We start from the raw sequence: 16,873 nt of genomic DNA on the forward strand, positions 1-16,873 counted from the left end.
TTCCAAGTGTTGCTGTATACAAATTCAGTTTACATCATAATTAATGGGAAGAATAAACTAAAGCATTCCTGTTTTATCCAAATTCTTGAAGAGCAAGAACAATATATGTATTTTTTTTCCCTGAGAAAGACTGAAGAAAAAGGCAAGAATCTTTCATGCGCTCAGCTTGAATGATGCTTCAGTCCATTTTAACTAAGTATTCTGTAAGCAGTAAGATCTTTCACAAAAAAATCCAAACCCAAAATGCATTCCACATACATGTTTCACTAAAGAAGGAGCAATTCTCCAGGTAAGTACTTGCCATTCCTGTCTAGATCTGAACCACCATGAACATTCTGAAATCATTTTCTTTCAACTAAAAGCATCAGAAACTGAAACACACTCTCTTTCAAGAGCACAGGTAACAAAACCTGGTAAGGGAAAGAAAAGTGAAAAGCCTATTTCTGACATTTTTCATTGGGCTTGTTTTTTTTTTTTTTTTTCTTTTTTTCTTTCCCTATAGCAGTTTTGAAGCCAGAAGAACTGGTAATACCACATTCCTCTATTACAGTTTTAACTTAAATTTTCTTCTTTGGCAGTGCATTGAATTCACACCATTTTAACACGGATAATAACAGCACTTTAAGAACAGAAGTAGTTCTCTCTGCCAAGATCAAACATATGCCCAAAGCAGAAACTGAAAAGCTTGTTTAGAACAGCTTGTCACATGCTGTAGTACAGACTACAACAAAGCTCTTCAACTTTTGATCTGCACTTCAGTTGGGTCTTAAAAAAAAAAACAACAAAAAACAAAAAAAACCAACCGAAAGAAAAACAAGAAAATGCACTCAAAGAAAAGGGTTTTCTCAGCTTTAACAATGGCTTTTATTGCTTTTTTTTTGTTGTGGATTTGACTCACATCCGTACGTTTGTTCTGTTCCTCAGCATTAGGAAGTAGTATTTAAGTATTCAGAATATCAAATTCAGAATTTTATTCTCATTTGTTATTTTTCTGCTTTTAAGGTTAAAAAAAAAAAAAATGAAAATTTGAAATATATTCTTTACAGTAAAAAAAAAAAAAAAAGGGCTTGCTTTTCTTGAGTGTTTTTGTAAATCCAACTGAGGCCTGTAGATCAAAAGTTGAAAGCTGAGGAAGAAAACTGCTTGTAAGCTTGCAACAGAAAATTGTGCGAAGTTATTTTTAAATGAAGAACACAGAGGTAGAGAAACTTCTCAGTCAAAAAAAGAGGGCATGAAATAAAAGGATAAGGTGCAGATGAGTATTCTGAGAAGAGGGAATATGTAGCTGGAGCCTAAAAATTAACTATGCAAATTAGACAGAAATGGATGATGTTTGTGCTCAAAGGCATTCTTTATTTCTGAAACAGCATTTCAGTTCACAGCAGAATGAAAAATGTCTCGATTTCAAGCCACAGCACAACAACTTACTGAAGAATAAATAAAGATTGCCAACATTCCCATCAACGCTGAGTCAGACCTATACTGTAATGTCAAAAAGCATTATTAGGTTGTTCTGCTCCACAGATGATCCATTTGAACCTTAAACCTCTTCTGCAAGTGAGATCATTGTGGCAGACCCACGACAGGTCTGGTAGTGCATTAAGCATTTCTGTCACAAAGCAGTTGATGTGACACAATCTGTAATTCAACCACTGACAAAAACTGCTAAATTTAAATCTGAAGTCAGCCCTGCTCTATCACATCCGAAATCTCTGCACATAAAGATTTGAGACAACTGCCTGCAAGAAAGTAATTAATACCTTATTACTCTTAAAACTGTCATTCATGTCTGTCTTCAGGTTCCAAATACTCTTAGTAGTTTTTAGGTAGCATTTCACAATTCATTACTCAAAACCTATGGAATACAGTCTTACTGACAAAATTAATGAAAGCTGGTTTTTATTTGCTAAAGTCTTCTGAAAGGAAGAAATTCACATTTAACATAATTAGAAAACAAAGTTTGCAATGAAAACTTTAAGTTTTCCAGTTTTTAAAGAATAGAAACCACACTGAATTACACTAGAATTAACTCTAGTACGCCTGCCTTGTAATAATTGCCACTCAATTCTCCCCAGTGGGGAGAATGAGCTCTGCAGGGTCTTCATTAAATCAGAACTGAGGCCAGCATAAAGGTTTTATGGAAGAACAATCAACTAACCATCGTCACCTCTCCTACATGCAAACAAAGCTGTGATTTCCTTTTAAGAACAAACATGAGTTTATCAAGCATTTCAGAAATGTATCAAGAATGGTTAAAGCCTGGAATCATAAGATGTGAAAAAATGTTGGGTAAGATCCAGCATCTTCCTGAAAAACAGGTTCACGGAACTTTCATTGAAGGGAAAACCAAACAAAAAAAAAGAGAAAGGGCAGAGGGACAGGGAGCTTTACGGCTAAAAAAAAATTCATCCTGTGACTTGTTTCAACTATGGAACTAGTGAGAATAATTTCAATAAAGGCTTAATTTAAGAAGATGTGGGATATAAGATAATTTTTGTTTAGAAATAGAGGATTAAATCAGACAGAAATGCCCTGCCATCCATTTAGCACATGGACAGATCTGAGGTACATAAATCCTTTTGTAATTTCAGTATCTAAAGCTGATCGTCCTTTCCACTCTCACACTGATCAGGAAACTGCATTTTTCTTTCTCCACTATAAAACATGCTTAGGAGCTTTAAGCCCATACGACTCTAAGCTCTCACATCTTTGTTTAAGGTAAAATAAAGGGTAATGATCATTATTAGAGAATGAAAACAGCGCAAAGAAGAGGTGGCATCTTAGGAAAAGATGCAGATTTACATCAGTTGTATTCAGCCATGAACTGCAGTAATTTTTGCAACTAGTATGAATGATACCAGTTTGATACAGTTGATACCAGTTTCTCTTTTCATAAAACAACGCATAAATACACACAAAATGCCAACAACAACTCTGCAGCATTTAACTTAAAGGCATCTAATTAATACTAATTACAACAGAACCCTAGTTATATGGATCACATAACTTTTTTTTTTTTTAAATAGGATGCTATGCTAACTGCAGCCAATCATCTACACACCACAGATTTTAATATTCAAATACAAAAATTTGTATTAATCAGCATGTAACTTTTTTTTCAGAGTGTTAACAGTTGATATTAAATTTTTCTAATCATCACAGATTTTAAGTGTTCAAATTTCAATGACAAGAAAAAATATACTGGAATTAAACATTAGGAAAACAAAATAGTGCTGTCCAGGGATGTAACCAGACAGCTGACAGGATATCATGTTTTGTATCCCCCCCACCATTTGTTCTTTAAAAATACATCAAAGTCAGTAGAAACATTCCAGTGATTACAGTCTTGCTGGTAAAAAGCTGCCATATTGTAGTCAATGTTAATATTTTGCTTGATTACTAGTAGTTCCATATACAGACTGTTAGAAAATTTAATTTATCCATCATTTTATAAGTCTCAAAACTAGATCTGAAGTTCCTCTGAGAGCTTTCCTACAAAATTAAGAATGACTAATAACTTCTGTTTTTGCAACACAGCAGAAAAACACACATTTACTCATTTCTTTTGCATACAGTAATATTCTTACATTTTTTAAATTGTGATTGATAGTAGAAATATGACATTTCTCAAAGCTCACACTATTCTCTCTATTTCTACAAAGCACTTCACAGGATTACATAATAAAAAAAGATTAATGCTTGGTAAAAGGACCACATAAAGTATGAGAGAAATAACACATTAAATTCATCTCTGTTTACCTGCTTATTTTCATTTGCAAGTAAGACAACCCACAAAAAGCAGAAGAAAATAACCTAACGTCCAATACTAAATCAAATCTCATAAAATACCTAGTTTTCTGAACTGAAGTGATAGAAAAGTCTGTTTTTTTCCACACTTCCAATTCCGATTAATGTAGGTTTTTCTTTTAAATATATATTTTCTCCTTGCAGTTCTTGACAACAGAACAGACAATAGCTGAGACACAGCAATGGGATTAAACACCAGCAGTTGAGAATCAGTCAGCAGACCAATTACTAAAGCAGTGGTGCTCAAGTTATATCTGCTCTGTATAATGTAGCTTGTGCATTCCTGACTGTTCTCTACTCTTTATAGCTGAATTGATTTTCTGCAACACAGCATTTTTTCCCCCCAGTACTCAGGAATTCTTCAGGTTATGGCTCCACTGGAAGCCAGAATCCTATGAATGCTTACTATTGCATTTAGGCAGCATTGAATCATTTCATGCAAAAAATTTAAAAAAAAATCAAATAAGACCAAAACATAGCAGTCACCGGAAACTTTTAAATTACTTTCATATGAATTATTTACTGGCTAAAGGACAATTTTCCTTACTTGAGAACACACCTATCTAACAATCTCCAAGACTGCAACTAAGCAGCCATATACAAATTGCTTTAAATCAATACATATTACTAGGAAAAAAAAAAAACAACACCAAAAACTGAAAGCAACGACATGATTCATTCTTTTAATACCAATCTATATCTCAAGTCCTACTGACAAACTCCACAGCTGCCTGAAAATACCTCCAACTCCATTCTCTTTCAGAATCAGAGGTCTGAAAATGTCTTCCAAGTTATGATACTTTTGTTACAGGATCACCATTCCAACAATCCAAGCAACAAATCTTTTCAGGCTTTAAACAAATATTTTAAACTTCTTGTCAGCAAGGAGCAATTACACAAGAGAAATGCGTTAAGAAATATGTCAGCCTACACGCTCTAAAGGTTTAAGACATATTCAGGAAAAACAGCTGTAAGGAGACACTATCATTCATTTACTTGCCACACAAGTTAGGTCCCAGGACAAGTAAGGATCCTAAGTACTACACAACTACTTCACGTTAATAGCAACAACAAAAAATAAGCTTACTGTTTGACTTTCAGGAAAGTCCATCTTCAGCAATTTGTGAGCACATTCTTCAAAGTCTAAGCTGCAATAAGAAAAAAAAAATTCTTATCTGTGCAATATACAACTATACTAACACACCTGAAAAACACTGACTTTCGTTCACTCAAAAATTTTGATTACAGCAACATTCATAGGAAAGTCCTAGTGCACTAACTTGTATTACTGCATTGTAGAACAAAGATTTTTGTTTGAAACGATGATTTAAGAACCCACTGTCAAAATAACAGTCAACTTTCTACCTTATAAATCAAGTTCCATATAGTATTTTTTAAAAAACTATGCTAAAGCATGATTAAAAAAAAAAAAGAATTAAAATTCAGTCACATCAAAAGAAATGCAATTGTGTATAAATTATATAATACTTACCTCGACTGAATAGCAAGATAAATGGTACGACGAAAGGAAACCAGGTTGATTTCTGTCTTGTCATGGACAGTAACTTTCTGGCCTATGAAAGAAAAACAGTTTGGAGATAACAAAACATTAAGTTGTATTTTATATATCTATGTATCTCTTAGAATATACATTTTTATAAGGTCTGTAACACATCTGTATAAAAATACCTTTTGTATAAATATTTAAGACTTAGGCAGTATCGTGTTTGTATATTTATTTCTATCAAAGTAAAGAATTTAAAATCAATGTTTACCTTATTATGACTAACGGGTAAATACTTAGAGATACAGTAGAGATACAGATAGCCTCCTTTTCAATTTTCACTCTTATACTACATGCTAGCATTAAACACTTAGATCTAAGAATAATTGCAGATTAAAGCCTCCCTTAACATTGTATTGTTCTTAGTTTTATTAAATGTGCAACAGAAGTCAAGCTTTCCTTTACAGTTTAACCTACCAAAAAAAAAAAACAAAAAAAACATGCACACAAAAAAAATTCCAACAATCAAAAGACAAACAAAACTCCAAATCAATCACCAGTAAGTTGACAGTCACACGCTTACCATCTTCATCCTCCTCTTCATCTTCATCTTCCTCTTCATCACTACTTCCAGCCTCCTGATCTGGTTCAGACTCACTGTCACCTTCATCAAGAATTTCTGAAAGAGCAGATTAAAGGTGTACAGATCATAATAGTTCAGTTACCAAAACAACAACTGATTTAACATCTAAGATAAAGGATGTCTCAGGCAAAGAAGGTATGTCGCAGCTGACTAAAAACATAGTTGTAGGGACAATACTGAGGAAAGAACAGGAGTATGTAGGAAAGGAGCACGATGAACTGAAAGGCAGTTATCTGGGAAACAAAAACAAACTGCCACCTGCAGTTAAACAATAAAACTGGTAATGATAGTTGGGTAACTAAATAGCATACAAAATACACAAAGTATATAAACACATATTTTACATATAGCACGTACATATAATGTGTAATAAAACACATCTATTATGTATGAAACATATGTAGACACACTTACCTTTCTTGAGTGCTTTGTATTTTTCTTCATTTTCCATAAAGTTGGGATCCATCTTGAAAACATCTTTAAAATAAAAAAGAATCTTTAAAATACAAAATGAAAATAAGACAATATACCAAATCTTCAGTTTGTTTTTGTGTGAAATGCAATCATGGAAAATATTTCTATTTCTAACTTACTAAGAACATCCTCTGGGTTGTATTCATCTTCTAAAGGCAACATATGAGTAAATTGATCTTCCTCTTCCACTAGATCTAATCCCTCTGGAATGATTGGATGATCCTTGAAGCCATCCTTCCGTACAGCAAACATGACTTCTATCATGTACTGAACACGCATGTCAATTTTAGACTCATGGAGAATGTGTCGAAGACGGTCAAAGATTGCTTTGGAAAAAGCAAAATATTTAATATGGACAAGGACTGAATATAAAACAAACAAGAAAAGGCTAATATATTGGCTCATTGTACTTACCATTAATACCTCTAGGAGAAACTTCTGTTAGCTTGAGCCCACTCTCCTTAAGAAATCCAATTGCTACTTCAATACTGTCATCAGTAGGCCTTTCAAGAAGCAAGGTGAGCATTTCCAAACATAAAACCTCATGGGCCTTTAGAAAGAATATCAATAAAGAATCAGAATTTACAGTATTTCTTTGAGGATGTCACACCACTTGTTTAATCGCACAAAGAAGGTAACATGGGACAAAGCTAATTAAGAGGTAGTCAACATTTCATACACAATTAAGCTATTTATATTTACACTATCTTTACAGTGAACATGACTATACTTTTGAAACATGAGTACATTCTAATAAACATTTTACCATTGCTGGAAAAAAAAAAAACAAAACCAACAATGCATTTATACAGACCAAATAAAATAATACTTAGCTTACTAAAACTAGTTTTAGCATTGCATAGTCTTTCAAAATAACTGCAAGAAGTAATGTTTCAAACTGAGGTATCTTATACACCTGGGGTAGAAATCCTGGTACTTCTAACACAGAAGATGGTGGAACAGGGAAAGATACAAATTTGATTCAAACGCAACTGAGTCTGATCCTGCCTGCAGACTTAATCATCTTTGTATAAGAATACAGTGCTGCAAGAAAATTCCATTTAGTATCTGCAGGAATTCACTTGCTTTCTATCAGAAGCTATCAGAATACTATCCCAAACATATACATAAAGTTTTGGGAAGCTGTGAGACATTAAGTGCAGTGGCAAGAGATGAGAACATCACAGCCACATTACCAGACGAAATCTCTTTTCTAAAAAGTCCCAACAACTTACAACAAGCACTGATAGGAAATCTGAACTCAGTTTTCCCATAGCTTATGGAAAAGGGGAAGTATATTCACTTGAGCTACCACTATCTTGAAGCTAAAATAAATAGGCATATAAAGTGTGAGCAAGTGAAAACAAAGTAACATACCACATTCTGATTCATCAAATGCGCAACAAACTTCGAAGACGTTAGACAGAGTTGCTGCAAAAGAAATAAGCAACTGGAAACTATAACATCTTACATGGAAGAAACACTCGTAACTGAGACATTCTATACTATCAATTTGTGCTTCTCAGTCAAATTAAGACATGAAAATAACTATTTTGGTATACTGATCATTATTCTACCATTAGTACTGCATACGTCCAAGTAAAATATAAAAATAACATCACAATTCCAAGCTGAAATCAGTAGATAGGCTTTCAGAATACGCAAATACTACTTTATTTAATGTACTCATGTTAGGTGAAGCATAATGATACAACACAAACCACAGGTCTTGGCTGTGTTCCTCTGAAATACCTAACTTGAATACATGCAGTACAAAATCACTCAGCAGAATTACAAGTTTTAGCATTTTGTTTCTTCACATTTTTTACATACCTTATCATTTCTGCGATATCCTTTGCGAAAATTTAATATCAACCTCTTGAGAATCAATTCACCAATATTTGGAAACTTTGAATTAATAATTGCCACAAGAGCCGCATAAACATGGGTAAAAATTGGAGAGGCACCCTGAGCTTGCAAAATGGATCTAGACAGCAATCCCCTGCGAATAGACACAAGTTTAAGAATAAAATTTTTTTTTATAATAAAACACAATGTTTTCACCTATTACGTATCACAAAAAAGGACTGCATTGTTTGAATAGAAAGATGCTATGTGGTCATTTTCAAGCAGTTGTTCACTGCAAAGCCCAGGAAGAAAAAAAAAAAAAGCCCTCAAAATGTGACTCTTTAAGGTACTACTTACTACAGGCTTAATAAATGTAATAAATGGAATAGAACTCATTTGACATGTGTTTAAAGGACCAGAATACTTGGTTTTAAAACTATTAGCTACAAATGCAAACTACATTAGTCTGGTTAAGATCATATTTACTTGTACAATCACCATGATTTATAACTGACAGAATCATAGAAATACCTAATAGCACAACAGCCTTTTCTCCACATCACAATGGCAAAGACGAAGGTAGTAAACAGATCAGATAGTTGTAATAATGTGTTTTGGCTGAAAATATTTATGTTAGATAAAGTTCAGGAACAGAGAAAGAAATAGACAGGCACATGGAAACTGCAAGTCATTCAAGTAAAATCAGTAGATAAGCTAAAATAAAAAGGAAACATGCTATCTGCTCTACTGTCTTATTTTTCCAAGCATGTACTCTTTCCTCTACCCCTCTGCTCCCAGCCCCTTTCCTCAAGCAGGGAATTCCTCTGCATAGGAAAATATAAGCCTAAGTTAAACTTTGAAGTCAGATTAGTAACGATATACTAAACATGCGGTGATGCAGGAATGAATAGTATATATACATTAACAGAAAAAAAAAGTTGACTTAAATTTACCTTCCTCGAACAATATTCTCCTGAAGCAGCTCATGAATAATGTTTTCTATATTAGAAACGTTTACTTTATTGACGAGACCATTGATGGACTTCTTCAAGGCTTCCCAACTCATCCTCTGATATGCCAAGCTATCACAAAGGCATCACAAATTAGTAAAGCATACAATACACTAAATAAAGTAACTAAGAAAATATTCACAGCACAAATGCAAAGACTAGCACACAATTATACATTAAATGACTAGGAACCCACCAAACCAACATGACATGCCAAAATGTAATTCCCTACAGATGTGGTATAACCCAGAATGTTTGTCTTTTCATGGCATTAGGAAAAAAAAAGCCTGTTATGCTCTGTATCCTACTTTTCCATTAAGAGCAGAAATGGACAGGATCATAGTCTGATTTGTTATTTTTGTTGTTGTCTGTTTGGCTAGCGTTTTGTTTTCCTCAGGGACAGGCAGAAAGAAGATGACTTAAGGAAAATGGCTCTCATCTTTTATCTGATTAGAAAGATATCTGAAAAAGTGTCCCACTTACAATGACATTCCTTAAAACACTTCACAGTTTTGTTTTTCAGGATGAATTCTAATGTTACCTTCAACTCACCTATTTTTATCAGTAATTTGTTCTTGCATCATTCTGAGCTTGGCAGGTGGAATATATGCACCACCTGTGCGAGTAAGGATTGGATCCACTTCTTCTTTCTTCTTCTTTGAAGTGGCCTCTTCATGAGTATTTGAGCCCTGAACTGTTGACCTCTCTGGACTCCTATGATCAGGGGAAGAGAGTCTTCTCTTCCTCCTTCGATCATAATCTCTTTCTTCCCACTTTTCATAGTATCTGTCTCTCCCTCTCTCCATCCTTCTAAAAAGACCAAAAAAAAAAAAAAAAAAAGAAAAAAGAAGCTGTTTTCCTCTTTCATTGTTTAAAATGAGTACCTTCATAGGAATTGAAAAATAGGTCTAGTATTCACCTTTCTGAAGATCTGTCATCGTAATACTCCCTTCTTGAATATTCTTGATCATATCTGCTGTCATCAGAATATCTTCTTCTTCTGGGAGATGGAGACCTGTCATGCTCTACATCCCTATTCACAATCCAAGACACAAAATTCTCAGTAAAAAGATTAGAAAAGCTATGCTATTAATAACTACTTGCAATGCAATCTGTTACATACATGCCAACAATTCCAATTCTGCACTCCACTCTTAATATGTGCATCACTCAAACGCAAGACGTTCCCTTTATAAATAACATGTTGCCAGCCAGCCAAAAAAATAAAAATTGAAAATAAAGAAATCAATAGAATCACCTTAAAAGGAAGCACCTCCTAGCATATAGGAGTAAAAGCTAAATGCCAGCAACATCAAATACCAAAGGCAAATGCCACACTTCACATTTCTTGAAACGCGTGCATTCATTTCAGCTACTTCTGATGGTGGTGCATGAAACACAAAAAGACATCACTAAAACCGACTGCCTTTGGTACAAGATGTTTTTTTCCATATAGGTAAACTGCTAATGCTTCATTCTCCTGCATGAGCAGGCTGTGCTTCAAACAATATCCGTACATCTCTTGCTGGCCTCCACAATCTTGCTATAAACATCAGTAGTGCTCCACAAAATTGGTGGTGGTATCTAATTTCCATTTACAAGATCCTTGAGATTTTAACTGAGAACTTTAGACTACAAGTATTTAGTCTTAATTACAAATCTATTTAACTACTGCTCTGTATACATGCAAGTATTTTATTAAACCTGCAATTATTTCTCACAGCTATTATGGTAGCATATAAAATCATGCTATATTCAGTTTTCATCTTTGTTATTTGTTTTAATTTTTCTCTCCTTAGGAGGAGAGTCACACACAATCACAGGATACATAAATCAATCATTTCTACCTGTCCTCTGGAGTCAAACTTCTGTGCCGTGGACTGTATTTTTCTTTCCTTTCATGACTGGAGCCATGCTTTAATAAAAGAGAAAAAAAATTCAACTTCAAAGTTATAAAACAATTAGTGTGAACATATATATATGTTTCTTGACATCAAGGCATACGATTGCTTTAGCCTGCTACATATTTATAAGAAGCAATGGTCATCAAATAAAGCTAATAGCAGTCAGACTCATCACAAGAGCAGCTACTTCTAAGTAACACATACTTAAGCAGCTGCTACAGGATACTCTAGATCTTCCATGATGTCAAGAGGCCAAACATAGATGAAAAATCATACAGGTTACTAAAGAAAATCACAAACTGGATGGACTGAGACTTTCATGGTTTATCCTGCTTCTACAATCCATCTGCTATGGATTACTATCAGAGACTAGGCAAGATCGACCTTCAGTCTGCCTCTGTTCCTTTACTGTTTTCTTTATCCATACATCCTTTTACACTTTCTTGCATCATGTACAACACTGTTTACAGACTTCTACCAGTCCTTGTCTGGCAAATGACAAGTGTATCTTCCCTTGCCTGAAGATTCTTTTCTACTTTTTTTTTTTAAAAAAAAAAACTCATTTTTTTCTAACCATTGTATGCTTTTTCACTGAATCATTCCTAGCTTCATAAATTTGACATGTATAAATTTAATATACATAGTAACAACACGGAAAAAGGTGCATTTTTGGGGGATAATCAGTTCTCATCAGCATTTGCCTTGGCCCAAGTAGACTAACAGAGACAAGAGTTCATAGGAATAAAACAATGTTACTGACGTGTCTGTCTCTGGGAGTTCTCAGGTATCCTTGCAAAAGCAACTGTTTTGCTGAATAACTTATTTCCCTCAGCTCTTCCTGACCAGGTTTCCTGCCGCAGGTTACAGTATCCCTCTCATCCTATTTCCAAGGTACCCACAACCCGCCAGGCTAAGTTGCTTATTTTGACAGGTGAGAGAGCACTACTTGGTCAGAAAAACATGAGGACATCTATCCCTTAAGCATCCCTATCAAAAACCACTTTGGTGAAAAAGACTGGAGCAAAGAAGCCCAGGCAGGGTTGAACACAAAAACCCCAAGAAAGCTAGTAATGAAGATGTCACTCAAATTCAGTAAAATCATAGTGAAAACAAATGTGATATTTCTACACCCCATTTTTTCTCATTGCTTACCAATAAATCAGCCCTCCCACTCTTCCAGCCACTCAGAAATGTACTCCACAACCTTTAAAAGTGAAGTTCAACTTCCACGCTAAAAAATGCAGCCGACACAGTAACTTCTACATCCTTTTCTTCTTAACATCATCATTAAAGTTTCAGCATCCTTTTTCTCCATTTCCCAGCACTTACGTTCCCAGTTGAGTCACCATTCAGCCACTTGTTTTACTACCACATGCCAATAACGTTCAGAACTTCCACTGTGAGGACAGCATGCACCAGCCACTACAACTGACTGCCCTAACAGTAACTCCTCTGTTGGCAACGGCTGCCATCACGACTGTCTGCCTTACAATCAGCGTTCTATTTAATACAACGCCAACTGAAATCGAGCCACCAGCAAGAAGAGAATAATACACAACGTAAGCATCAAGGCACTTACGTTTATTTGTGTCACCCTGCTCTTCATCTCCACTTCTGCTATTTATACGAGACTCTGAACGCAGCAGCAACGAGAAAATCCAAAGCGGAGATCAGTTCACCCAGAACGTGTCATCTACAACACACAGACGACAGGGAGGATTTTATATTGCACAACACAAACGTTACATCGCCGTGCCACGGGCCCCGCCGCGCGGCTCCCGCCCCTTCCGCCCGCTCCCCCTCCGAGCCGCGGCCCTGCACACAGGCCGCGACCGCCCGACCCGCGGGGCTCGGGCAGGGGCTCCGCCTGCCTCGCTGGGGAGAGAAAGGGCAGAGAACGGAGGGACAACTCCCGCCGCCTCACCTGGACCTCGCCGAGCGGCCGCGACCCCCGCTCCGCACCTACCGCCTGCAGCCGCGTACCGCTGCCAACGCCGTCACTTCCGGCGGAACGCGACACGCAAGGAACGCGACGCGCTCAGGCACCGCCCAGCGACGGCGCAACGCACGGCGCGGATGCCGGGCTGCGCTGCACCACGGGAAACGCAGTGCGGCGGTGGCGGTGTGCGGCCGCCATCTTGTGCGGCGGGCGGCGGCGGGCGGCTGAGCGCGGGTGCTGCGCCCTTCGGTCCGCTATTTTGGTTAAAATGGTCGTACGGAGCGTTCGGGAAAAACGAACCAAGCAAGCAAGCAAACAGAAACACCCTCAACAGGGAATAAGTTGATGCTGTCATCCGACATTTGGGAATAAATGCTTTTGTACTAAAGTAAAACCATTTCTAAATCCCGGTGATGAAAACAATGTCCTCATTGCGCCCTGAGGATCGCTTTGCAAATCATGACTGCAACGTGCTCTGCATCCAACAGCAGTGTTCTCCTGCTGGAAGTGCAGTGAGGAGCTGGTTTGTTTGCAGAGCTGGGCCCTCACAGCTGCGACCTTATGAACATTCTGGACTTTGCACAATGGCTTTGACTGGGGCCTTACTGCTTAACTGCATACAGCTTTTTCTTCTTTTTCTCTTGTATATTTTCTAACGGTAACAATATGTTTAGTTCTGTAGCTTAATTAACCATAATGATGTGTCACTTTAAATAGGGCTCGATTCTACCACCAGGTCATGTCAGATGATCTCCAGTGGCATTAGGACATTACATCACTAAACGATTTGAAATGCTATATAAAATGTCATAATTTGGAAGAACCATTCCTCCCTGGTATTTATTCTCACACTGAGTACGATAATATGGATATGTTTATATATATGTAACATATACGTGTACAAACACATACATACATCATGATGTGGTGAGTAGGGGACACTCATTATTTAATATTTTGACAAACTGATCAGATTTTGATTAATCTACTGCAGCAGTTTCAGAGTTAAGCTGCCCTGCCACAAACTGTGATCCCACAGAAGAGTCAGAGAACGGGAGTATCAGACCATGCCTGAGATAATTCAGCATGTAGCATTTTGACTCAAACTGCTTTAGTTTAAACTGAGATAGCAGTCTTTGCTCTCAAACACTTGAAGTGTTTACAAAGTGAATACAAGCTTATTCTCACATTTTTCCAAAGGTCAGGAGTACTTTCTTTAAATTGTGCATCATGCCAGTTAAAAATACTTTGCCCTCCAGTGAGAACAGCTGTTTTTACTTATAAAGTCATAAAAGTGAACTGTCTCATTTTGTGATCCTAAGAAGATATCAACAATCTAAGAAAATCCTAATCAAAACAAACACAGGGATAAGATATTTTAAATAATTGGAAAAGTACAGAAGTATTTTTCTTCTCACTTCTAGCTTTTAATCACAGAATTTTATCTCCTCGGCTTTTGAATTTGCGGTAGCAGTGCCTACACAGGAGACTGAAAACAGCATGTTATCTGGATGTTATAACAACTCTGACAATATGAATTGTTAAATGTTCTCACTAGATGTACCATGAACCCACTGCAAATAGAACATCACCTGCTGGCAGGGACTCGTGCCCATGAACTCTCTATGGTTTTCCATTCTACTGGGAAGGTAATCTCTTTCCTGACTCATGCTGTGTAAACAGGTGCCATCAAATAAAAAGGCATATGGCATCAATGTGACAGCACCATCTCGTAAGAAGAGTTTCCTGTGGCTGATGGCACATGTACCATGACTCAGGCTGTCCCTCTGAACGTGCTGAGAGAGAGCAAATGGGGAGAGCTGAGCATCCCTTCAAGAGGGTGTCTGAGGACAAGACCAGAAAATAAGAAGTCTACTTTGAGGTGCAACCACTGGGAAACAACTGATTACCCCTGAGGAATGAGCTTATGTTGTGAAAGCAGCTGAGTGACATGGAGAGACCACATCCTCTCATGAATTACACTATTCAGCTTCTCTGCTTAAACACAGAATGCAGAGTAAGGGCCAGGAGAGAGATTCATTGAACAAGAAGGGAAAGGACTGTGTAATTCTGAATAGAATCAGTGAAGTGAGGTTTCCCTTTTTCCTTTCCTAGATTAAGGCTTTTGCATTTGAATTACAGAGCGAAGCCCTCTTCCGTTCATTGCTTTCCTGGCCTACTCACCATGCAGTCTCTTTTCTGCAATGTATTATGTAGAGTTTCAGTTTTATAGAGTGTCTAGACTTCTGATCGGGGGACATATTTTAAGAGATGTAGTTATTAATTTCGTGAAGCTGAAGAGACATTTATGTCCAAAGTCTCCAGTTCCTATGGAAAGTTTTGAAGGGGCAGAAAGCAGTGCAGGTTGGACACTGCATGGGAGTCTTTTTGAAGCTCCTGTGCTTGAGATCCTAAATGCAGAGTCTGAGGCAGAGTCAAGACTCGTATTTCTGAGTTCTGGAAAGGAGTAAGGCTTCAGGCATCTGCTTTTGGTTGGTATCTTACACATCTCCTTGCTCTGCATGTGGGTCTCTTCATTGCTTGGAAAGCATCAGTTCTCTATGACTCTGGTGCATGAAACCATGTACCTAACTGTAGCAACCCTGATAAATAAAATAAATAAATAAATAAAAACACAACCTAACAAGACCAGCAAAACCACAAGAGAAACAGTACGCATTTCTGAGATATTTCAGACCGTGTCTACTGCCCAGTGCAAGTGCAGTAGAGATCCACCTGACTGCTGAAGTTAGTTCTAAACTAACTAGTTCTGCTACCTTGTTTCATCAAGTTAGTGCAGCACTGGGGATGGGCTAACAATACCACGTTGCTTCTGGTATCTGAATTAACCGACATCAAGTGGCTGTATGTATATTTGAGGCAGCTATATTGAATACATAGAAATGTTTCTCCCTCTCTCTCTGTCCCTCTCTCTCTCTCTTTTTTTTTTCTTTTAATCTGAGCAAAACAATAGCTCAGACCTTAAAATAACACCCAATTAATACAAAATTAAATACTGTATAAGTCAAAGTTAAAATATTAATTTCTACATATGGTAAATATAGAAACACAGAAAACAGTGATAATTCAACTGAGACTAATAGCAATTAAGCCAAACATAATTATATCTTTGAAACTTGCACAAAGGGAGAAAGGATAATGTGCCCAACAAATTCATATTCAGCAGCTTAATGTTGTGCATGAACACTCCATTAGTAAGCCACGGGAAACATAGTCAAGTTGTTTTCCCATGGCAGTTTTTGTCATTGTGCTCAAAATGATACAAGTTAAAAATTATCTCATGCTGCACTCCCCAGGCTGGCTCCTCACCTGGGATGAGCACTCCATCAGTTCCTATTCTTCTACATATAAGGAATAAAAGTTTGCATGTAGATGCTCACTGAAAAAGCAACTGTAGTAGCTCCAATAGCTGATTCTTAGTACAAACACTACTTGCAGTTAATAGTACTTCATTAATTAATCACAAAATGATTTTCCTACCAGCTTCATTTGGAATACAACATTTATACACAACTAATTCCCATTAAAGATAATCAGTGTGACCTTTAGCATGCTGTAGAATTACAACTTTGTGCAAGGCTCAGACTGTACTTTCAGATAGCTGCTACTATGTACCAGCTTCAGGCTGTTACTTCACACCTCAGTAACACAAGAAATTGCATCCTCTGCAGTTTCGGTGCAAGGTCAGATAAGTTAACTGAGCCAAGCCAACAAAGAGGGGAT

The 16,873-nt window shown here is 36.8% G+C and overlaps 1 protein-coding gene across 4 annotated transcripts in view; it reads right to left on the minus strand.

Annotated features, from left to right (window-relative positions):
• CWC22 (CWC22 spliceosome associated protein) overlaps nucleotides 1-16,873 on the minus strand; it is a 304,789-nt gene that overhangs the window by 15,124 nt on the left and 272,792 nt on the right. For 2 of the 4 annotated variants that reach the window (XM_090144114.1, XM_090144113.1), the window contains 13 exons: nucleotides 12,770-12,883; nucleotides 11,134-11,201; nucleotides 10,206-10,319; nucleotides 9,839-10,096; nucleotides 9,230-9,358; nucleotides 8,262-8,430; nucleotides 7,806-7,859; nucleotides 6,843-6,978; nucleotides 6,548-6,754; nucleotides 6,369-6,431; nucleotides 5,895-5,990; nucleotides 5,300-5,381; nucleotides 4,895-4,955 (listed from right to left, as the gene is read on the minus strand). In XM_090144114.1, coding sequence (XP_090000240.1) covers nucleotides 4,895-4,955; nucleotides 5,300-5,381; nucleotides 5,895-5,990; nucleotides 6,369-6,431; nucleotides 6,548-6,754; nucleotides 6,843-6,978; nucleotides 7,806-7,859; nucleotides 8,262-8,430; nucleotides 9,230-9,358; nucleotides 9,839-10,096; nucleotides 10,206-10,319; nucleotides 11,134-11,201; nucleotides 12,770-12,796 — 1,464 coding nt within the window. In that variant the 5' untranslated portion in view covers nucleotides 12,797-12,883. Of the gene's footprint in view, nucleotides 1-4,894; nucleotides 4,956-5,299; nucleotides 5,382-5,894; nucleotides 5,991-6,368; nucleotides 6,432-6,547; nucleotides 6,755-6,842; nucleotides 6,979-7,805; nucleotides 7,860-8,261; nucleotides 8,431-9,229; nucleotides 9,359-9,838; nucleotides 10,097-10,205; nucleotides 10,320-11,133; nucleotides 11,202-12,769; nucleotides 12,884-13,114; nucleotides 13,243-16,873 lie in introns of those variants that run through there. The other 2 variants (XM_031601355.2, XM_031601354.2) reach the window with 2 other exon arrangements.

This window comes from Phasianus colchicus, chromosome 7 (genome assembly GCF_987193195.1).
Source record: "Phasianus colchicus chromosome 7, bPhaCol1.hap1.1, whole genome shotgun sequence".
NCBI lineage: Eukaryota > Metazoa > Chordata > Aves > Galliformes > Phasianidae > Phasianus > Phasianus colchicus.